General features: G+C 51.0%; 6 protein-coding genes across 6 annotated transcripts; 5 read left to right on the top strand and 1 right to left on the bottom strand.

Moving 5' to 3' along the window:
* Positions 1-3,116: 3,116 nt before the first annotated feature.
* Positions 3,117-5,178, top strand: N7443_004767 (sphingomyelin phosphodiesterase; the record flags this gene model as incomplete). The annotated part of the gene is made up of 4 exons (XM_056884823.1): positions 3,117-3,257; positions 3,328-3,414; positions 3,464-3,738; positions 3,795-5,178. 4 exons carry the CDS (start codon positions 3,117-3,119, stop codon positions 5,176-5,178), a joined length of 1,887 nt encoding a protein of 628 aa, XP_056743101.1.
* A 598-nt stretch (positions 5,179-5,776) lies between these two features.
* N7443_004766 (uncharacterized protein) lies at positions 5,777-7,535 on the top strand (the record flags this gene model as incomplete). The annotated part of the gene is made up of 6 exons (XM_056884822.1): positions 5,777-6,021; positions 6,070-6,118; positions 6,171-6,299; positions 6,354-6,387; positions 6,433-6,690; positions 6,754-7,535. The coding sequence occupies 6 exons, from the start codon at positions 5,777-5,779 to the stop codon at positions 7,533-7,535; spliced, it is 1,497 nt and encodes a 498-aa protein (XP_056743100.1).
* Positions 7,536-8,798: 1,263 nt separating this feature from the next.
* N7443_004765 (uncharacterized protein) lies at positions 8,799-11,381 on the top strand (the record flags this gene model as incomplete). The annotated part of the gene is made up of 1 exon (XM_056884821.1): positions 8,799-11,381. The coding sequence occupies one exon, from the start codon at positions 8,799-8,801 to the stop codon at positions 11,379-11,381; it is 2,583 nt and encodes an 860-aa protein (XP_056743099.1).
* Positions 11,382-12,171: 790 nt separating this feature from the next.
* On the top strand, positions 12,172-15,321 carry N7443_004764 (uncharacterized protein; the record flags this gene model as incomplete). Its single annotated transcript, XM_056884820.1, has 1 exon — positions 12,172-15,321. One exon carries the CDS (start codon positions 12,172-12,174, stop codon positions 15,319-15,321), a length of 3,150 nt encoding a protein of 1,049 aa, XP_056743098.1.
* Positions 15,322-16,105: 784 nt separating this feature from the next.
* Positions 16,106-19,425, top strand: kgd1 (alpha-ketoglutarate dehydrogenase KGD1; the record flags this gene model as incomplete). Its single annotated transcript, XM_056884819.1, has 3 exons — positions 16,106-16,297; positions 16,416-18,834; positions 18,887-19,425. The coding sequence occupies 3 exons, from the start codon at positions 16,106-16,108 to the stop codon at positions 19,423-19,425; spliced, it is 3,150 nt and encodes a 1,049-aa protein (XP_056743097.1).
* A 369-nt stretch (positions 19,426-19,794) lies between these two features.
* On the bottom strand, positions 19,795-22,817 carry N7443_004762 (glutamate-1-semialdehyde 2-1-aminomutase; the record flags this gene model as incomplete). The annotated part of the gene is made up of 7 exons (XM_056884818.1): positions 19,795-19,932; positions 19,982-20,633; positions 20,688-20,871; positions 20,927-21,773; positions 21,851-22,212; positions 22,261-22,669; positions 22,743-22,817. 7 exons carry the CDS (start codon positions 22,815-22,817, stop codon positions 19,795-19,797), a joined length of 2,667 nt encoding a protein of 888 aa, XP_056743096.1.
* Between the last annotated feature and the right edge of the window lie 587 nt (positions 22,818-23,404).

Here is a 23,404-nt window from a genome sequence, read left to right as displayed (position 1 = left end):
TACAGTATTTTACTCCACATATTGATAACGGCTCTCAACTTTAGAATGGCTAGATCAATGAATATTCTACGCTGATGTCTTGGCAGCCGTTCCCAGGAAAGTAAAGGCAGTCTTTAGGAGGAAGCTGTTTTCGCTGGTGACTGTAAGAGGATGCATGTTGTAGGCTGTGAAAGAAAATCCAAGTCGCTTTACACACTGTCGGGGATTGATGGCATCAGGCCTTCTCACATTATTTGCGGGGACCAACTTCCGTGGTATTCCATAGAATTCTGGTAAGCCTTGTGTAACTTTACTAGCCAGATACGATATACAGTATCGTACACATGACGCCTAGTGTCCCTCAATTAGATAAGTTCCGCTCAATAGATGATCTGCGCTAAGGCCTTGGCAGCGGAGCTAGAAAGAGTGTCCAACGTACTGTATTCTGCATTTATCCCTACATAGACTTTGACTATGGTGGTCACTTATGCCTTTTCTATTGTTATGCCTGCATGTCTGAAATGACCTTCCGCGCTCTCCTGTTTTGCACCAACTTCATGAACACACCGCCGGAGGAAGGCATGAAACCCTTGGTCCGGATTCTCTTCGTATGCTGACCAAAATTTTCTGATATAAGCCTTGAGCTCCGCGAAGAACTCTTCGATAGGGTTGAAATCCGGGGAGTAAGGAGGTAGGTACAGTAGTTTAACTCCCGCGTTAGCACATAACTGCTTGATTCGGTCCGAATGATGGAAAGACACGTTATCCATAACAAGCACAGATTTTGGCTCCGGCCACCTCCCACAATGCTGCAGAAGCTGCTCGATAAAAGATTCGAATAATGTAGCGTCCGTTGAGCCTTTGAAAATACGAGACAAAATGATCCCATCTTGAGCATATGCAGGCAGTATCTGGAAGCGTTGGCCGCAATGAAACTTCGACACTTGGACCGGTGTCACCCCGAGCGGTGACCAGCCAGTCTGCCTATATCCAATTCTTTTATCACATCCGGATTCATCAACAAATAACAGATGATATGACCGAAAATTGGATAGCTTATGCTGGTAGAAGTCTCGTAGCTGAGGGTTCTGTTCTTTGGCTATCTGCTGTGCTTTCTTTTTTGTCCAGCCAGCATGGGAAAGAGCACGCTTGATGCTAGATGACGATGGTAATATGTTGAACTCATCCCAGAGGAAAATAGCCATCTCTTCGGCGTATAGGCCAGGCTTTTGGACGAGGTGGTCACAGAGGGCGTCAAGCATAGTAGGGGCGATACTTGGTTGTCGACCGACCGAGACTTGGGGAGATCTGGCACTACCGAATAACCGCAAGTTCTTGCGGATGTTAGTGATAGAGCGCTCGCTACACTGCGCGACCTTTGCCATTTGCGATGTAGTGAGTTTGCTCTTGCTACATATCATATGAATAATCATCTTACGCTGCCAGGTATTGATGTTTCTGGCCATTCTGTAAGGGGTTTGGGTGATGCAGTTGCTAGGTTGGGAATTTGGATGAATATCCATTTGGCGGTTTTCTTGTTGGGGGGGATTTAAATTTGGATATGGGTTATTTTTGGACATGTCGCAGTACATTACTATACAGTCTAATACTTTCAGCCGTAATATCATGCAACCCTGGAACAGATCCAAAAATACTATGCTAGCCATATAAGGTTTAGCGGACCACGTGACTAGGGTTTGAATGACTATCTCTCTGTTTCTAGATATGGAAGGCAATACCGGGCGGCACTGTAACTTTGACGGACAGTCTGAGGGATTTACGAGAGCGTAGCCTTTCAGCACATGGTAGTCATATAATTGAAAGCGACCAAAATAAGCGATACGCCGTTTAAAGACTAGATTTCTGATAGAAACAGGGAATAAAGTTAGTTAGCCGTCGCCCAATTTACTACCACGTAGCATTTGGTGTAGTCCCGAACGCTTATCTAGATTAACATTATGAACCAATAGCCTTTTGAGCACTTTCATTGGTGGTGGTGCTACCTCGCTTTGCATGTTTAACGTCCTACACTAGCTAATATGCTTTTAAATCGCGCAAGAGAGGTAAAAGAAGAAACCTGATATTTTATAGAACTGGCACAGCGCTTGTAGACCCAAACATATAATCTAAACCCACTTGATATTCACTTTACCTTGATGACCGAGTGATGTTTTCTAGGTCACCGAGAGGAAAAAGTATACGACAGGACACTAGAAAAGAGGGCAATAGAATCCAGGAGAACAGCGTTGTATCATATAGCCGGTCTTATAAAGATGGGGAATAAAATAGTTCGTTTAATGAACCAAAAGTCTTATCAATATAGAATGTAGCCTAGTGCGATGCCCGCAGATGCTTAGCACCTTTTGCGTTTGCCAATGTAGGTTAACCCACTATTGGAATCGAAACCCATGTCGTCATGTACCTCGCTAAAATCTCCCTTTCAAATTTCCATACTCCCTATCTTTCTTCCCGATATCTTCTTCATAGACGTCGAGAAAGCGTCCACGGGTCGACCCGTTCCCACTCTTAGAATAGGCGCTTTCAAAAAGACTGCGATTGTCGTTATCTGACCCACACCAAGCGGAAATAAAACGTTCCCTGGATAGTGTGATCAGGCATTCATGGTTCCTCACCAGTACCGAGACAGAGGTATTCCCCTTGATGATGATAACCCCACATGTGATGAGATGGCCAAATGGGGTAACCCCTCCGTGAAGGTGGCCCGCCTGACGTTCTTCAGGGAAATAGATGAACCTTTAGCGCCCAGCTAGTGAAATTGCAGCAATGTGACCGACGCCCACGGAGAAGTTATGGGAAGCTAAGATTCTGCTCCCTGTACGCGACCCCTGATGATCCAATCGGCTCAGGCGGGAGAATTGGCATTAGAATATTCAATCTCCGCCTCGGCTAGCGAGGAGTCAATCATTTCTTGAAAGAGAGGAACGTGTCGAGAAATTCTCTTTTCTCGGCTCTGCATTTGCTGTCAGGCACCAATGTAATTATCCGTCTCTCGCTGGCGACGGGGAGATTCGGTGTAGCTTGAAGTATACAAAAGATTCATATAAGAGGATTCTTGTCGGAAATTGAGGACCTTGATGATTACATCTCCTATGGTTCCAAGATTATAGCTTGCTACAATGCTTATCTCTAAGTGGATTGCTTTTGCCGGTTTGCTAGGTGTTGCAGTCGCTTCTCCTGGCAAGTCTTTGGCGAAAAGAACTACAGTGGACGAGGTGCTCACTGATATTGAGGGGGCGGTGACGTGTGCTGCCTGCGAGGTGAGTGATCCTGCTGGTGTCACTGATCTTCAGGAACAACATAACCAGGCTGACCATATACCACAAACAGGCCTTGCTCGTAGTCCTTCAGGCTCTGGCCCATGTAGGCAATGATGATTTCGTCGATGTCATCACCGACGTCTGTATTTTGGCGGGGGTTCGTGAAGTTACTCTGATAAATCGATCCTGGCTGACGCTCGTTAAAGGTGGAAGACTCGGACGTCTGTACAGGTGCGATCGCTCGAGAAGGCCCAGTACTAGCTCATGATCTTCGCGAGATGAGCATCCCTTCTAAGACGGCGACTCTCTTCTGCTCAACTATTTTCGGACTTTGTGACTACCCTGCCGTTACTGAATACTCTCTCGACTTTCCATCCGCAAAGCCAGACACTTCTCGCCCATCGCCCAGTGGCGAGACACCGATTCAAGTCGTCCACATCAGTGATATCCACGTTGACCTGTTTTACGAAACTGGCGCAAGGTATTTCATTCGTCGATACATTAATTCCCTTGGAAGCAACTGCTGACTTGAATTAGCTATAACTGCACCAAGAACATCTGCTGTCGCCCATATACTTCAGCCGACGCTCCTGGAAATACTAGCTATCCTGCTGGTGAATATGGAAATCACAACTGTGACGCTCCATTGAGTCTGGAGCAATCGATGTATGAAGCAGTGGCCACCTTGGTGCCCGATGCTTCATTCACCATCTTCACTGGCGATGTGGTCGAGGGCGCTGTTTGGCTTGTCAACGAAACCGAAGTTACCAACGATCTGAACGACGCCTATCAAACACGCATGCCTAATTATCTTAACTTGGTCTACCCTGTTATTGGAAATCATGACACTGCCCCCGTCAATTCCTTCCCGCCAAGCGATATCGACACCACACTGGGTAGTGACTGGGCCTACTCTACCCTCAGCTCCGACTGGACTCAATGGATTGGATCAACAGCCGCGACCACTGCCGATAACTACGGTGCTTACTCCGTCTTGTATCCCCACGGCAACCTTAGAATCATATCTTTCAACTCCAACTTCTACTACAAGGAGAACTTCTGGTTGTACGAGAAGACCATGCAGTCGGATCCCAATGGCCAGCTGGCATGGCTCGTAACTGAGTTAGATGCAGCTGAAACTGCTGGCTCCCGGGTCTGGCTCGTAGGACACATGCCAATGGGAGGATCAGACGCTTTCCATGATGGATCTAATTATTTCAACCAAATCATCCAGCGTTACGACGCAACTATCGCCGCTACCTTCTATGGACACACCCACAAGGACGAGTTCGAGATCGCTTACTCGAACTATTCCAACCCAACTGCCGACACTGCGACTATGATGTCCTACATTGCACCCGCCCTGACTCCGACCTCTGGAAACCCTACCTTCCGGGTTTACTCCATTGATCCAGTCACATTTGGTGTGCTCGATTTCGAGGTTTACATCGCGAACATGTCGGACCCGAACTACCAGACCAAGCCAACTTGGGAGAAGTACTACTCTGCGAAGGAAACCTATGGCTCTCTTCTCACCCCGGCTGTCACAGACAGCTCTGCTGAACTGACTCCTGCCTTCTGGCACAACCTAACTGTCCTGTTCGAGGAAGACGACACTGTTTTCCAGGACTATATTGCTCGCAAGTCTCGAGGATGGGATTATTCATCTTGCACTGGAGACTGTAAGACTGATGAGATCTGCCAGCTTCGTGCCGCTGAATCGCAGTATAACTGCGTGACCATCACCCCCGGCATTAGCTTCAAGAAGCGTGATATTTCCACTAAATTGCACGAAGAGAGCGTATGCGGTGAATCTGTTATTGGGACTATGTTCTCGGATTTCGAGGGCGCTGTGTCTGCACTCAAGTCGTCCTTGGCTTCGAGTTTCTTGAACACCACGGTCAACTCTACTGTCGCGTAAACCATGTTCAATCAGGATTAGAAGGAGTTTGGTCATATTTCGCCTATTTATGTTAACCTCCCGAAATTGAACCCTAGATTGTACCCTAAATTGAGCCTTAAATTGAGCCTTGAATTGGAGACGCCGTCTCCACGTTCAGACAAATCCGCAGTGTTGATAACGAAACTAAAATGATTCAATCAAATGATCTGTCAGCTTTTTAAGGCAATTTATAAACTTCTTCCAGGGCTTGTCCCACATTATCGGACACGTTCCATAGATACCATAGGACAATTAGTCTACACCATAGAGGGCTGTCTGCCCACGACAATCGCATGAGCTTAGCGCCTCTATAGCCTCGGAGAAATATAGGAGACAATCTGCCCAGGCTCTAGTTCATCTCGGTTAAATATTCGGGGCGTCCGGCATACCGACACGTGGTCCGGTTATAGGCCTGTGTGTTCCCCGTTGACGCTAACCTATAATTGCAGCTAACCACAACCAACGCGTCTCCGGGGAGTCCTTGGCGAGAGAAGTATATAGACCGTGCCGATTGCTTCTCAAATGTTGCATCTAGCAAGACAAATTCGAAGTGCTTCGGCAACTCATTCTTTTAACCATGGCCAACTCTTTGTCTATCCTTTCAGTTTCTTCTTTAATGTTGGCTGCCGCGGCTAATGCCGCGACGCTGGCCCCAGCGAATGATATTTTGTTTCCTTCGACCTCGAACTCCCAGAACCCTTTGATCTATTCTGGAGGGAACACTCCTTGGTATGCCGGTCCCAATGTCAATGGTATGAGTAATTCTGTACCCAAGACATGCACCGTGCAGCAAGCGGCATATGTCGTGAGACACGGTAGCAGGTATGACACCCAGTGAATGCGCATGAAGCCTTTTCTTACATATCAAAGATTCCCTGATTCTGGCTCTTATTCATCTTGGGTCAATCTTCACGAGAAGGTAAGCATTATTCCGGATCCTTCGTGGTTGTAAACGACTAACACGACTAAAGATCCAAATCGCCGTCAACGGCTCTGGTTTCAAGGCTCGTGACGAGCTGGCCTTCATTTCCGACTGGAGCCCGGTTCTGACCAACCCAACTTTGCAAATTGCTCAAGAAACTATGACTGGATGGAAGGAGGTATGAGATGCATTGGCTCTGCAGGTTATTTGAAATAGTGCTGATGAATATTAGGCTCGCGATCTTGGTTATCAACTCCGGGCTCGCTGTAAGTCTATCTGCGTTGCCTTGAGGCTATGACTGACAGTGATAGATCCCGACTTCTACGAGGACGGTAACCCCTTCTACGTTTGGGCGAACCAGTACGCCTCTCCTATCATCAAGTCTCGAGTAGTCCAGACCGCGCGCGCGTTTGTTCAGGGTTACCTCTACGGCTTTGCTAGCACCGCAGGCACCGTGGTCAGTGTCAACTCGACCGGCTCTATTAGCGCCATTGGTAATTCACTGGGACCTTCAGATGGGTGTCCAAGTTTCGCGGCCGGATCCACTGGAGGAAACAATGTCACCAACTGTAAGTCTGAGGAAGAAAGATGAAAGATTCTAAGCAAGAATTTCCATTGACTATTACATCCAGTCGATGCTACTTGGGTCCCGACGGCTCTGAAGCGCATCAATTCCATGATCAGCGGAAACCTGACCTTTGATGAGACCGACATCCTGTTCTTCCCCTATCTGTGCGGATACGAGAGCCAGATTACCGGTAATATCAGCCCGTGGTGCAGCGTGTTCACCCAGAAAGAGCTGCAAAACTATGCCTACTCCCAGGATCTTAGCTACTACTACAGTGTCGGCCCCGGAGCCGTTGGTGGACCGGCACCTAAGCTTTTCCTGCCTTTCCTCCAGAGCCTGACCACTTTGTTGAGCAAGGGGCCTGGCCAGACCGGTATCGCCGCTGATGGCGGCAATTTCACCGTTCCCAACCTGATCATGGCTTTCCTCAATGATAACCAGATCGCCGAGATGACGGCTGCCATGGGTATGTTCGATAATGAGGACCCTCTGCCCGATGACCACGTCCCCAAGGATCACCTTTATAATGTCTCTCACTTCATCACCATGCGCGGTACTGTTGCCTTTGAGGTTCTGAACTGCGAGGTTGGCCATGGAAGAAAGACTTCTGACGAGCTCTACCTTCGCATTATGTTCAACGATGCCGTTTACCCTATTCCCCGCTGCCAGAACGGTCCCGGCAGTAGCTGTTTGCTCTCGGATTACATCTCGATGATTGAGAAGAAGAGCAAGAAAGCCGGCAACTGGCTCGACTACTGCGATGTGACTGAGACTACGGAGCCTGTGGCTGGAGCTAGCTTCTTCACTGATCTGTCACTGGACTTTTTGACTATGGTCAGCCCGTGAGCAGTCTTTCTTTTCTTGTATATTGTCGAGGCTGTGTACGGCGGCCGATAGAGACACTCGAGTCATAGCATAACCTTTTCGGGCTTACCGTCCTAGGTTCCGCTCTCAGCTTCATAGGTGTACTGCGTGATTAGATCCTCAAATAGTATAGTTATTGCCAGACCAGGAATATCATATAAACGGCTCTAAATCGGCAGTCATGACTTGTTCTCCCCGATGTATTCGATACTATTGAGAAGGACCCCTTGAAAAAGGAATCAAAAGATGGCTAAGAGCTTTAGCCCGTCCCTAAAAATAATGGTCAAGAAAGAACTAAAGGATTAGCTAATGGACGGCCCCTTTTCAATCTCTCCACTGTGGCTTGTGTCAGTTGGGCTATTAGTGTATAAGCTGGGGATCCGGCCGGTTCCTAAAGGGCTATGTATCGAATGTCTCTATCAGCCGCTGTAGCTGCAGGAAGTGCTGTGGGAAGTGCTGTGAAACGAAGGCCGTCCCTTCATTTCGTTTTCGGGGCCCGGAGCTTATCCCGATGACAGAGAACCAATAGAAAAGCCTCCTCTTGATTATCATCCAACCTTTGCCAAGCAACGCCTTATCTTTAGTCCGTTCACGATTGGTTGTAGATCCAATGTTGTAGGCAATATTAGGGACGTAGCCACGAGACAGCGAATTCGGCAAGGGAGCATGCGCAGCGAACAAGTCGAGTGGCAGTCAACATCACGGCCAAGTGCAGGTGCTTATCATATTGCAGAGCGCAGCGTGCAGCGTGCAGCGTGCAGCGTGCAGCATCCAGGCGTTGTTTGCCATGAGGCAAGAAGGCGCGAACCAAGCGGACAAGAAAGAAGGCCCAGAACCTCCGTGCTTTCCCCACCTGCCCTACGCTCGTGGAGAGGTCTGAGGTCCGGCTCCAGTCACTAGTGGGCTTGGTGCTCTAAACCGGTCTAAACCAGTCTAAATCTGTCTCAATATTAGACTAAGTGGTCCGAGACATGGGAGTCCCTGCAACGAACTCGACCAAACTTGAAAAGTGGCTTGGCTGTCAAAGTGCCTGGTTTTTAGAGTGGACATGCGCCCCCTCAGGGCCCAAAGGGGTGTACAGTATGACAATCCAAATTTAGAGAGGCGAAAACATTGGGAGTGACCACGGATGAAACATCCACCCGGTTCTGCTCGTCCCTGAACTCCCTTCCTTCGTATGGGACTGAACTTGTTCAATCCCTGCTCTCTGTCTTCACAGGCTTCGGTCTGGACGACTCTTTGATCATGGCCTACAACCTGGTCGCTCAGGTTGACGAAGTGGCCTCCCACTCGGGTTCCGACGCATCGCGCTCCCCATCTCCAACTCAAGCTGACCTGGGACCGAACCACCCAGGGTCAGGCCGGATCGACGACAACCAGGGACTAGGCCGACTGGGCTCAATACTCCAATCCATGTCCTCGACAAGCTACGATATAGTCGAGGCCGATGACTACGATGTCGATCCTTCCCTTGCGAGGCAATCGAGCAACCCCCGGAGCATTCCGCCGCTCAATACCAGTGTCGCGCGACATTCCTCGTCCGAAACCCCCTTGCGCAGCGCATCTAGCGATCTCCCGACCCCTCTTAGTCACCCAACTCCGGACCTCCAATCTATCCAGGGCGCCTACAAAGGAAATGTAGAGCGGTTGGAAATGAGCGCGGAGCGTCTCAGCCTCCATTCAGCAGACATCGGCAGCGAGATTCGCAGAATGGACCAGGAACAGAAGCGACGCTCCTGCAGCTCCGCGTCAAACTCAATCAAGATGCGGAATGGAGCATTCTCTCCAGGGGGGATCGCTTCACCCATTGGATCGACTATCTCCACGCGACAGCGCTCCGCGTCGGGCGCATCTCGCCTCGCCCAGGTGCCGGAGCCCGACTACGAAGGTCACTTCTTGGACAACTTCCCAGCCCGCTTGCCGATCCTCCCCGATTCGCATACCCCAGTCTATGCTCATGAAGATGAGGTCTACCAAGAACAATACGATGTCCCCGCGGATGTCGAGAGACCCGGAACGGCAGCCTCGGGTGATACCTACCAGCAGGCTCGAACACTATTTACTGACTTCGATGGCGTTCATTTCGCACCCTTGGACCGCATGAATACCGGACGGCAGCTATCTCTCACCCAACCGCCCCTTGCCAGCAAGCCGGAGCCATTCAAGGAACCCAAATTGGGCGAGCACATGGTGTACTACCCAGCTCCTGTCCCTCGCATGCTGAACCTTCCCCCAAAGCTATCCCGCAAGCCAATTGTAGAACGCGAAACGCGTCGCATGCAACTGTTGACCTCCATTGTCGCAGAAGACAGAAAGGCGGAGGCATGGCATGAGCAGGAAAAATCACGCGGTAATCAGAAGGAGAAACGCCCATCCACAATTCCACCGCAGCTTCGCGCAAGCGTCTTCTTTGAATCCCCGAGCCAATCGATAGAGGTTGATGTCAAGCAGGATTCGGCTGTTGCCACGCTTGATAGCATTCTCGACGCTTCGGCCAACGCACCTGTATCGGCCTTTACGGATCACCCTTACGCTGGTCAGGTTGGTTCGTACGTGTATACGAAGTCGAAGCGCAATGCCATAGCGAAAGATCCGAAGAAATTGAAGGCGCGGAATTCGCAGCTTTCCATGGGTCAGCATCAGAGTTCCCAGCGAGGTAGCACGGTTGGTTCGGAAGATCGAAGGGGTGAACAGCATCACGATGAGCATGATTCCGAGCTGTCAGGCAGTGAATCTGAAGAAGATGAAGATGCTTCAGGAAGCGAGGGGGATGAGGATGAGGACGACGAGGTCTCGGATTACGTTGGGCCGCCAAACACACTACTGGCAGAGCTAGAGTTGCGGAAACAAGAACTGAAGCAGCGACAACGTACGTTCGTGCCGAAGCCTACGCCGGGGATGAGGAAATCTCTCCTCGAGCTGGATGCAATGGCCCAGATGCAGAGCGAGAAAAGACGCCGGCGTCCAGTCACCCTGGCATGGGACAATCACAATGCCGATGACGAAGAGGTTCCGTTGGCTTTGCTTTACCCCGAGAAGTCCAAATCCAATCTTGCAGCAGAGGAGGACCGCCCTATTGGGTTGATGGAACAACGTCAATTCGAAGAAAATGAGCCATTGAGCTCACGTCGGGCGAGACTTCGAGGTGAACCCGTTCTTGAAAAACGCCCTGTCACTGTGTATTCGGAGAACGCTGCATCAGCCTCAGCCTCAGCAGCACCAGAACCAGAACCAGAGAGCGGTGACGAGGGTGAGACGCTAGCAGAGCGACTACGGCGATTACGAGGACAGAACCCGACAGAGAGCGAGTTTGCTCATGATCTCCTGGCCGAGATCGATCATCGAGCCGGAGTCGCACCCGCTTCGACTTCTGCTTCTGCCTCCGTGGAGCCCGTGGTAGCTCCCGAGGAAGAGACTCTGGCACAACGACGCGCTCGTCTTCAAAAGGAGAGTGGCGGCCAACAGGCAAACGTGAAGAACCCTCGCATGCGACGAAGCATGGCAGCTCTTCCCCAAGTCCGACCCAGACACGTCGTGCGCCAGTCATCTCATGATGTACTTGGCCGGCCCGGCATGATGCAGTATGGCAATCGAACGTCCATGCAACCGTTCTCAGCCCAGATGCAACAGCAGGGGATGAACAGAGCTTCATTCCAACCATCTTACGCCTACGGAACCGGATATCCGCCTGTTTATCCCTACAATATGGGCATGAATGGAATGGCATATCCACCACCGGGCGCCTGTGGCCCAACCATGCGACAGCCCATCATTGACCCCAATCAAGCCGATGTCATTGACCGCTGGAGACAGAGCGTCCACTATTAATATTGACCAACATTCTCATTTCTTATGTCTTTCTTCCCTCGTTCCATCCTCATAGCGTCGTCGTTCAGGCGTCCTTTTTTTTTTTTTTTTTTTTTTTTTTGGCTTTGGGTCGGGATATCCGTGTAGAGTAGCAAGCTTGTGTATGATTTGGAGAGGCAATTGGGTCTCTGGTTGGTTTTATTTCTGCATTATTTTGAGGCCTAGCTCAATCTATCTTTTGACACTTTTCCTTGATTGTTGATGTGGACTAGATCCTGGAATGATATGAAGCAGACAATCCATGGTTCGGTGCGTCAGTGGCACTAAATATACATTGGTGGCTAAAATCATCTCCGAGTCTGATAACATCCTAACTAATATTATTGAACGAGTAGCCGTGAGACTCTGATAAGCTAGCTAAAGCCGAGATTAAATTCCTGAATTAAAACCGACTACTGCATGCACATGTAAATAAGGAGGCCAGACACGAGGCGAAGCTCTGGGGTACGCTGCACCGGTTACGTCTCCTTTATCGGCCGATCATTTTTATTTTTATTTTCCATCTCTAAGTGTTGCTTCTCCTGATTTCGCTCTCGAGGTCATTCTTCTCAAAGCTACGAACCCTTGAGCTTCAACCCAAGTGGCTCGTGCAAGCCCCATCGGTGCCTGGTATGTGAGATTGAACCCAGTCCTGCTTCACCTCTTCTTAGGCTAAGACCTGCTACAGATGATAACCGCGATGGAGTCCCACGTCCCTTAAACTTTCACTCTGCTTCATATTGCGCCCAGGCCTACTGGATCTGTGGTCACGATGCCCCCGTCCACTGTCTTCTCCTACTGGCGACGCGACCACCGCCGCTCGACCGCGCCGCCCGCATCGTCTCCAGCCTCGAAAGGTTCAAATGACAGCCCACCCGCACTCGGCCCTCCTCAGCTCCCCGAGATCCCTGATACCCCTACCATTACGACCCCGTTCGATGTCAACCAGTCATACGATGCCCCGCCTTGGGCCGATTCCCCGCTAGAGATCGATGCTTCAAAGCTCAACTTCAACACATCCGTCGCGCCACTGTCTTCCTCTGTGAGCCTGGCCGTTCCATCACCTTCCCCCGAGAAAGATAATCGCCCGAACTCGAGTCCTAATGAGAGTGTGCCTGAGCTGGGCCTTGCGTCGCAGCCCCACAGTTCCCAGCCGTCTGACAGCATGCTGCGACCAGAGCAGGGAGATGTCGAGTCGAACTCGAAGCCAAATTCGCCTTTTCGTCTCTCTTTCGGGGGAAGACCGCGTGCTTTGCAAACGCCAACTACCGAGGGACAGAAGCGTTCACCCACTGCGGGACCAGGGAGCAGTTACTTTGGATTGAAAACGTCACCAGGAGAATCACCCTCAGAGAAACCGGTCATGCCACACAAGGAATCCAGGATAGAGGGTGCGATTACTCGGTGGGCAGGAGACCGTGAAGTACCCGGGGATCATGCCCATCACAAGCCGGGGAAGGCAATGCTTCATCTCTTGAACCCGATGTCCCTGCTGGCTCGCCGACGATCGTCTCAGATTGGTAGTTCGCGCGTGGAAAACCCGAAGATTGGTGCGCAGAGCTCGATTCCTGCAATTCCTGACGACTATGATCCTCGAATTCGCGGAAACATTGTGCATGACTTCTCTGCCCCCAGACCACGCCGCACCTTATCGGGCACTCCGAGCGGCCCTACACCGTCTGATGACAACAGCAATATGCAAGATGCTTCACCATCACAGAGTGGTCTAAGCCCCGCCACCCGGTGGAACAACCAGACGAGGAGACACAGTGATCACTCACCCGTGTTTAAAGAGCATTTCGAGGACGATCAGAATGTACTCCAACCTGAGAAGAAGGGTTATCTTCAATCGTCATTATTGACAAATCCCACACAACATGGATACGAAAAATCAATTCCAGTCTTTGCGAGAAAGCTGCCTTCTCACTTGCCAGAGGAGCAGAGTCCTGAGTCTGCAGAACCGAATGTGTCTCCACCAGCAGAGCTTCTTGCAGAGCTTCCCGCAGAGCTCCCTGCTGAGCCACCAAAAGCAACTATGCCCGAAGATCAACAAAACCAAACCGATCCAGATATTATTCCAAATGTGCCACATCCACCCTCGAGCATTCCAAGGCATCTTAAGAGCAATTCTTCGCGATTCAGCTTCGACATGGGTGGCGTGGAGTCATCCGTCCAAGAGAAGCTCCTCGAGGAGAGACACAAGGCAAAAGAGGCTACACGTAAAATGGAAGATGGATATTTTGATGACTTCGACGATGACTTCGATCATGACCTCATGGACGACTTGGACGACTTGGAAGAGAAGATCCCTGGTGTCAATGCTGACGCCGATGATGATGATGATGATGATGAGTTCTCTACGCCCTATCTTAACGTGAAATCCTGGGCTGCTCCAAAGCTGTCACCTGTGGTTGCGAGCCCCATTACTCCAGCGCCTCCTGAGATTCAAGCCAACACGACTCTAACGAAGTATCTTGACCCCGAGGCTGACTCTCCAACTTCGTCTTATTCATTCGAAGATGATGAGACGCAACAAGGGCTCGCTCAAGCAGAACAGTCAGACCAATTGCGACCGCCCTTTCCTGATCACACTGAAATCTTGGGAGCTGCGCCACAGGTTCCAGACACTCATCAAAGACAGATCATCCACGATGAGGACGATATGTACTTTGACGACGGGGAATTCGGCGACCTTAGCCTCGATGACCAGGATGGAAGATTCGACGAGACTGTTTTTGACGACGTGACAAGCCACCTCTATGAGCGGAAGCCAGTCATGCCACAAGAAGCTCAGAATCCCGAAGCTGATGGGCCTGATGACGAGTCTTTACAGCATGACATTGATGACCTGGAAGAAAATGCTACCCATAGCCTCAAGCACATGCCCAGCGTGGCTAGTACTTACCAGACGACGTCTGTCAAGCGCGGTCCACTCGGCGAGCCGATTCCAAACATGGGACCTGCCAGGGGTCATGGCGGCGTGCTCACGGAGCAAAACTTGGATATCTTGCACAATGCGTTGGCTTTTGCAGCCAACGAAGCAGCGAGCAAGAGCCGAGTTGAACGCAATTTCAGTACAAGTGATCGGTCTTTAGGACAGGAGAGTGTCCAAACCGCACAGACGGTGGATTCTCAACCTGGTCTAGTATCGGATGATAGCCGCCTTAGCCAGGGGCCTGATATCATGACCTTTGAAGAATCCTACGACGATCAGATCTTAGATGATGATGCGTACTGGGATGACGCGATTATCGCCGCAGCCAATGCGGAAGCTCTAGAAAACGACGACGACGGCTTCTACGGCCAAGAATTCGGTTTCTATGCGGAAGCACATGATACCGCCAGTTCCGAGCTTACGAATGGAGGCTACTTTGGCCCTCGAGGCGTCGAGAGCATCACCCGCAGCCACAGCAGTCGTGGCAAGTTCCAAGAACCCAGCCTCACCCCCATCACTGAACGGAGTGAATGGAGTACGCGCAACTCAATGATTTCGCTAAAGGCACACGGTGCTGCTCACTCCAACCCTTCTTTAGCAAGCCCGGGCCTAGCCCAGCTAGTGGATATGGGCAATCTCGATGACGAAATGTCACTAAGCGCCCTTATGAAGCTGCGCCGGGGTGCATGGGGCGGAAGCAATGGAAGCTTGCGGAGCAGCGCGGGCAGTCCGCCACCTCATACCCTTCCGTCCTCCAACCGTGCCAGCTTCACAGGGGCATCTGATGCGAGTCCCTCGGATGTGCGGCCCCCTGCCGACGACGGGTTGGCAGGAATTGGCTATCACCAGGACGATAACAACCCCTATATGGCCTCACCGCTCAAAGATCTTGCCGATCTCCCGATCCACGGAATAGGCGGACCGAACAACACTGAAAGCGATGTTGACATGCCGGCTTTGACATCCCAGCATGTCAATGTTTTGTAAACATTCACTTGGATATACTCGTCACTTTTTGGGCGTTCCTCTTTGCATATGATCTTTTTCTCCATCATCTAATTACGATCTAATGACTACCCGAGTGATTGCGTTTCCGGTTGGCAATTTGCTCTACGCCTATGCTGCTTGTTTGTATTTTTGGGAGGAGAGGGAAAGCCTATGGTTAGCACCCCATGTCTATATGGACCGACAGTTACGAAACAAGTCCATCAGGAACAGTATATAGAAAACATTACAAAATGGTAATTGAGTTGACCACTATTGGGCCGAAAACACCCGCAAAGGGGCCGAAATGCTTAGCCGGGGGCGGAGTGTGGCTTGTCGTCACATAAAAATATCGGCTACTGTTCGGGCTGACTCAGCGCACCAGCCTCAGGCCGCCATTCCCTGAAGGTCTTGTTCTTGTTCTGGCTCTTTCTTGCTCTGCCTCTCCACTCACCTTTCCTCCGTTTTGTACCAGCAGAGTTTCTGCTCTCTGATGATTTCCGATCCTATACAGGTGTTACGGCAGTACTAGTCGACACCTGTCTTTTGCGCATACCCCCTTTAGTACGTGTTCACTTCCTTTCCTCCGTGTTTCGGTATCCTCGGCAGATCCATCACAAACCCGGCAAACTCCATCAACTGGGGGATTCTTGAGCAAACCCCAAGCTAACTTGCGCGCGTGCAGCTGGTTTGACTCGAGAGAATCTTTGAGTCTGAACTTTCAGTTTCTCCCCTTCTCATCACAACTACTTCGGATTCATCTCCGCGATCACCGAAAAACTCCGCAATGTTTAGAAACACTGCCCTGAAGGCCACCCACAGCGGTCTGCTGCGTGGTGCGACCTCGACATGCCGTCGGTCCGTCCACCTGGCCGCGAAGAGTTCCAACTTCGGCCTGTCTGCACGCCGTCCTATGGCTGTCGCCAACCGCGTCTTCAACGGCGCTCGGCTCTATGCTTCGTCCGTAGAGGCGGGAGTGGTAAGTTTGCAACACACCCTGATCAAGCGCGATCCAATTCGAGATGCGCGAAGGGAATCCCCCAAATCCCGGCCATTTCACTAACGCGACGGCACGACTTTGCCTTTCTGAACAATAGGACCCTAACGATTCCTTCCTCTCCGGCAACACTGCCAACTACGTTGACGAGATGTACATGGCCTGGAAGCAAGATCCTTCCAGCGTTCACATCTCGTGGCAGACCTACTTTCGCAACATGGAGGATGGCAACATGCCCATCTCTCAGGCTTTCACTCCTCCCCCAACCATCGTCCCTACCCCTACCGGCGGTGTTCCCCAGGATATGCCTGGCGCTGGCATGGCCGCTGGTACCGACGTCACCAACCACTTGAAGGTCCAGCTTCTTTGCCGTGCCTACCAGGCCCGTGGCCACCACAAGGCCAAGATTGACCCTCTCGGCATCCGTGGCGACGCTGAGGCTTTCGGCTATAGCAAACCCAAGGAGCTTGAGCTTGACCACTACGGTTTCACTGAGCGCGACCTCGACCAGGAGTTCGCCCTCGGACCCGGTATCCTGCCTCGTTTCCTGACCGACGAGCGCAAGAAGATGACTCTGCGCGAGATTATCGACGCTTGTGAGAAGATCTACTGTGGCTCCTACGGTGTCGAGTACATCCACATCCCCGACCGCAAGCCTTGCGAGTGGATCCGTGACCGCTTCGAGATCCCCGAGCCCTACAAGTACTCGGTTGACGACAAGCGCCGTATCCTCGACCGTCTGATCTGGAGTTCCAGCTTCGAGTCCTTCCTTGCTACCAAGTTCCCTAACGACAAGCGCTTCGGTCTGGAAGGTTGCGAGACCCTGGTCCCCGGTATGAAGGCCTTGATTGACCGCAGTGTCGACTACGGTGTCAAGGACATCGTCATTGGTATGCCCCACCGTGGCCGTCTGAACATTCTGTCCAACGTCGTTCGCAAGCCCAACGAGTCCATCTTCAGTGAGTTCGCTGGCTCTGCTGAGCCTTCTGATGAAGGCTCCGGTGATGTTAAGTACCACTTGGGTATGAACTTCGAGCGTCCCACTCCCTCCGGCAAGCGTGTCCAGCTTTCTCTGGTCGCCAACCCCTCCCACTTGGAGGCTGAGGACCCCGTTGTGCTCGGCAAGACCCGTGCCATCCAGCACTACAACAACGACGAGACCAAGTTCGACAGCGCCATGGGTGTCCTGCTCCACGGTGACGCTGCCTTCGCTGCTCAGGGTGTCGTCTACGAGACTATGGGCTTCGAATCTCTTCCCGCCTACTCTACCGGTGGTACCATCCACATTGTTGTGAACAACCAGATCGGTTTCACCACTGATCCTCGCTTTGCTCGTTCCACCCCCTACTGCTCTGACATTGCCAAGTCCATCGACGCTCCCGTCTTCCACGTCAACGCTGACGATGTTGAGGCTGTCAACTACGTTTGCCAGGTCGCTGCTGACTGGCGTGCTGAATTCAAGCGTGACGTTGTCGTTGACATTGTCTGCTACCGTAAGCAGGGTCACAACGAGACTGATCAGCCTTCGTTCACCCAGCCTTTGATGTACAAGCGCATTGCCAACCAGAAGGCTCAGCTTGACACCTACGTCGCCAAGCTGATCGAGGAAGGCACCTTCACCAAGGAGGACATTGATGAGCACAAGAAGTGGGTCTGGGGCATGCTCGGCGACAGCTTCGACCGCAGCAAGGACTACCAGCCTACATCCAAGGAGTGGCTGACCTCCGCCTGGAACAACTTCAAGACCCCCAAGGAGCTGGCTACTGAGGTTCTTCCCCACCTTTCCACTGCTGTGGGCGCCAAGTCCCTCCAGCACATCGCCGACAAGGTCAGTGGTGCCGACGCCCCCAAGGGCTTCACTCTCCACAAGAACTTGAAGCGTATTCTTGCCAACCGCAAGAAGTCCGTTGACGAGGGCAAGAACATTGACTGGTCCACCGCCGAGGCTCTCGCTTTCGGTTCCCTCGTTGACGAGGGCTACCACGTCCGTGTTTCCGGTCAGGATGTTGAGCGTGGTACTTTCTCCCAGCGTCACGCCGTCCTGCACGACCAGGAGACCGAGGCCACCTACACTCCCCTGAAGAACATCAATGAGAAGCAGGGCAGCTTCGTCATCTCCAACTCGTCCCTGTCCGAGTTCGGTGCTCTTGGCTTCGAGTATGGTTACTCTTTGACGTCTCCCGAGGCTCTTGTCATGTGGGAGGCCCAGTTCGGTGACTTCGCCAACAACGCTCAGTGTATCATTGATCAGTTCATTGCCTCTGGTGAATCCAAGTGGCTGCAGCGTTCCGGTCTGGTTGTCTCTCTGCCTCACGGTTACGACGGCCAGGGCCCTGAGCACTCTTCCGGTCGCATGGAGCGTTGGCTCCAGCTTTGCAACGAGGAGCCCCGCGTGTTCCCCTCTGCTGACAAGCTGGACCGCCAGCACCAGGACTGCAACATGCAGATTGCCTACATGACGGAGCCCTCCAACTTGTTCCACATTCTCCGTCGCCAGATCCACCGCCAGTTCCGCAAGCGTATGTTGAATCCCCTCTGCATTTTGAAATCATGAACTAACCATCTTCCTAGCCCTTGTGATCTTCTTCTCCAAGGCTCTGCTGCGTCACCCTATTTGCCGCTCCGATATTGAGGCCTTCAGCGATGACTCCCACTTCCAGTGGATCATCCCCGACCCCGCCCACGGCACCGCCATCGACGCCCCCGAGAAGATCGAGCGCGTTGTCATGTGCTCTGGCCAAGTTTACGCCGCTTTGGTCAAGCATCGTGAGGCCAACGGCATCCGCAACACCGCCATCACCCGTGTTGAACAGCTTCACCCCTTCCCTTGGGCCCAGCTGAAGGAGAACCTCGACAGCTACCCCAACGCCAAGAACATCGTCTGGTGCCAGGAGGAGCCCCTGAACGCCGGTCCCTGGTCGTACGCCCAGCCCCGTATCGAGACCCTTCTGAACGCCACTGAGCACCACAGCCGCCGTCACGTCATGTACGCCGGCCGCTCGCCTTCCGCCTCCGTTGCCACTGGTACCAAGTCTGTTCACCTGAAGGAGGAGCAGGAGCTTCTCGAGACTGCTTTCTCCATTCACCAGGAGCGCCTCAAGGGCGAGTAAATGCCTGTTGATTGGGTTTCTCTGGGAGATAGCGTCTGATTTGGGTTTCATTTGTACTACCGCACCCTCTGCATGAGTTGTCGCTTGTGCTCGCAGCTGGTGTATAGACCTGTCGTGCTCTTTCCTGATTACCGACGAGTTTATACCTAGATCACCTATGTTTGTAAAATACAAATCTCATTTACTTGTTGCAATTGGAAGAATTGGTCTGCTAGGTTTGTAATAACTCGAACGTAGCGTAGAAGCTTTGAAGAAGAAATCATTCAAAAGGGTCTGATAACGCTTGTTTTCACAAGTGTAACTAGTAACAAGGCCTCGATTTCTGGTATTCATTCCCTGACATTATCCATCGGTACGAAAGGAAAGTATTCAACGCCTCGAAAAGCAACAAAGCACCCCAGTCTTCGCCAGGAACCAAAGAGCTCCAAGAAATCGGAAACAAGACAACCCAGAGGTCCCCCAAAGAATAACTTTGAAATACCACGCCGTCCGCAAGGTCGATGTGGTCTATCAAAACGTTAGCACCTGCTTGCTCACAACTCTAGTTCCAACATACCGTCAAGCAAAGCTGCTTCACTCCAACATTGTTAATATACAACGCCAAAAGCCCATTACTAAAGGTCCACAGCAGCACCAAGTTCGTCCGGAACGACTTGTACGAATCATCCAAGTTAACCTCCTTCTGCTCCTCCGGCTCAACCCACTTTTCCAAAGCCCTCTTCACCGCAAGCTCAAATTGCACATCAATATCAACCTGCGGCTTGTCCGGCTCCTCCAAATACGGCGCCTGCCCCAAAGCCGCTTGAAGATCCGATTTCGTCCTTGCCGAGGGCAACGCATCAGCATTATCAGACCCCTTCGTGCCCCATGATACATCATGCCAGTTGCAAAATGCATAGACCATCAGAATATTGATTGAAGAAGGCATGCCTAAGAAATACGCCCAGGATGAAGTGAACATGTGCCATGGGTCCATGTATAGGAAGCTGGCGATGAAGTAGATGCCGTATGTGGAGACTAGTGCGACGAGGACGATTCCGCCGGTTGAGGTGACGAAGGAGCTTAGGAAGCCGCCGATGCCGTTTTTGAAGTTGAAGTCGAGGTTGTCGCCCGTTAGGGCCTGGGCGACGAGGTAGAATGATAGGACGAGAATGTAGGCTTGGACGATTGAGAAGTAGATTAGAGAGAGTGTATATGGAAACCTCGATCTGTACATAGGAATATGTTAGTAGGTGCCACAGGGTGGTGGGGTTGTAACGTACCCTTTTGGTCGATTTCCGAGAGCCAGGATGAATTGGAGCATGAGGAATGCTAGATAGCCGATCTTGAAGACGTTGTTGACAATAGGTGTAGCTTCGCCCCCAAAAGGCCAGCCTTTGAAATGGTTTACTGCACTCGGGGTTCCGACGATGTCCATGATGACTGAACTGGTAAGCCAGTATGAAGCTGCTCGCGAATCCCCGATTAGCTATAGTTCAGACCACGCATAGACATGAAATACCTAGGGAAAACCACGTCATGACCAACTGACAGATGTTATAACCAAGCTGCACATGAAGAACACACAACCGAACCCAATTATGCCCGCTTTTGTAAATGCGATTGAAATGCATCGTCGCATACAGACTCGCGGCGAAAGATCCGTTCAACCAACGCCTTCGCTGGCTAAGGAATTCTGGTACACCTTCAGGCACATCCGTCTCTCCTTTCGAAGCTTTGACATAAGTAAGCTTCCATTGACACCCAGCTTTAGCGACGAGTTCAAAACAAAGAATTCGATCTTCAGCTAAGAACATATTCTTCTTGAAGATATTCATCCCCTCGATTCCCTTCTTCCCCAATCTTTCAGAAAGCGTATGGTCACCGTGGAAGTATTGCTCCAGAGGTCGTCCGACTATAGCTCGATAACGATAGGCTGAGAATGCGCCTGGTAGAACGCTCACATAGCCAAAACTGCTTTCCAGAGGTTTGTCAAGGATGTTGGAGATTTTGTACTCGAAGTTCTGGGCGGCGACGAGCGGATTCCAGACCTTAGTCCATCCGCGCCCAAGGAGAGCGTGGATTTCTCCACATGCGCCGCCGAGGTGTCGATCATTGTAGAATGCTTCCCAGAGGGTGAGAAGTGACTTGTGACCTGGTTTGGTACCGGCATCGATCAGGATGCAGACCTCTGGGTTTAGGATTCGCCCGAAAGCATTGAATAGCCAGCGATGAGAGTTAATCTTTTTGCTGTTTTGCTGCTTGAGGCAGAAGATCATTTGAACTGGAGGGAGATTGGTCGGGTCATTATCGAATGGGCGAACTAGTTGCTGGGTTGGTGTTACCGATAGCTGGGTTGTATATTCGAACTATAAGGATTTATGAAGGTTAGCTGGTCAATGTCTCATGGACGATTCATAGCTGGATGAATAAGAGAGTAACTTACAATATGAGCAACTGTCTCTCTGCCATCCACATCGTGTTTCATTACGCCATCTTGGTATACTCCCACGGTTGCGAGAATATCCAATGTTCTCTTGTCGCAGGGCTTAAGCCCATCAAACACCAGACAGACGACGATTTTCTGCCATGCTGGACCTCCCTTGGTCCAAAACTCTGTCTTTTTCAGATTTACAATGTCTCGGACATTCTGCATGACGCCGTGCAGAGTTCTGGCTGTAAGGACTTTATCTTCATTGTAGTAGGTAATAGCGATGAGCATCTCGGTATGTCGATTGTACATAGAAGGACGGAGATTGTATCCATGTTCCAAAGTAAATTCGTCCGGGTCGCATGTAGCCGCAGTGTCTATTCGAAATTAGTATTGTGTATCAAATTTCAACTTTAGCTTCTTACATCTCATATGAGTAAACTCTTCAGAAGGGTCTCCCTCCAGGTCACGGTATTTTGCCTGTACGGCGTTGCATATCGCACTAGGGACTGGATAATCAACACTCAATACGGTACCCTGGACCAGTTTGATTCGACGAGTGGGATATCGACGTGGTAGTCCAGAGCTATTTCTTTGACGTTGTTCCCAGCCCTTTGAAATTGTGGACCTTGTCTCGGCAACATATTTTCCATCTTGCACCTCCACGTAGCAAGGACTCGATGGAAATACCGCACTGATGCGGAATAATGGAGCATGGATTGACTGGCTCTGTGTGCCAGAGTGCTCTGGTACATTAGATGGGTAATGGGTATGGAGAGGAGGAGGCAGTAGAAACTGCCTGGATTGATCGTGTTCTTCGGATACGGAAGTTATCTGATTAGCAGTGTTTTAGCCAAGCCAGAATGATATGTAAAGGGCATTGCCTCTGCGTTGGAGAGGTACGTACACCAAAGGTATCTGGATTTTCTATGGACTGGCTCCTATTCGGCGCGCGGTGCGTCGGGCCAAGCGGGTGGTCCATAGCTGGTACCGGTTTACGCTAAAGCAGTCCAAAAGGATAGTCAAACAAGTGCAGAAGATAAGAAGACAAACTAATAATGTGCTTGATGAGGTAGCAAGGGCAGCCTAATCGGCGGTGGTAGGACACAAAGAGTTTCACATGCGATGTCGGAACCAGAAAAATAGCGGCAGTTATTGACTTGTGTGAGAAAAATTGTTACTAATTTGAGATCCCGATAGACCCTTGCAAGTTCCAAACTGGAGCTGGCATATAAATAGTGAAGTTAACTTCCGTCAATCTACAGGGTCCTCCGGCTATTTAAAATTGGCAGCGTAACATTTGAAAGTCGTCTAGACAGCTGGGTAGCTTTCGGAGCCTTACCTATAGTCTTTTGGAATGTCTGAGACATACCAAGGAGTCAGAGAGGCCAGTTTGTTGGGCTTAAGGACAGAATATTTAGCCCTCGTGTGGTGTCTCTGCCCAGGACAATGCTAGTTTGGCAGGCTATGATACATGGTCTCATGCCCAGTGTCACATCAGTAACTCAACGATAATCAAAAGAGTCGTTTCCAAAGAAACCCGCTCATGTCTAACATACTAAATGTATT

This window comes from Penicillium atrosanguineum (assembly GCF_028827265.1).
Source record: "Penicillium atrosanguineum strain IBT 20685 chromosome Unknown utg000003l_segment0_segment0, whole genome shotgun sequence".
NCBI lineage: Eukaryota > Fungi > Ascomycota > Eurotiomycetes > Eurotiales > Aspergillaceae > Penicillium > Penicillium atrosanguineum.
The sequence above is the reverse complement of the archived record's forward strand: the minus strand, read 5'-3'. Positions and strand labels throughout refer to the sequence as shown.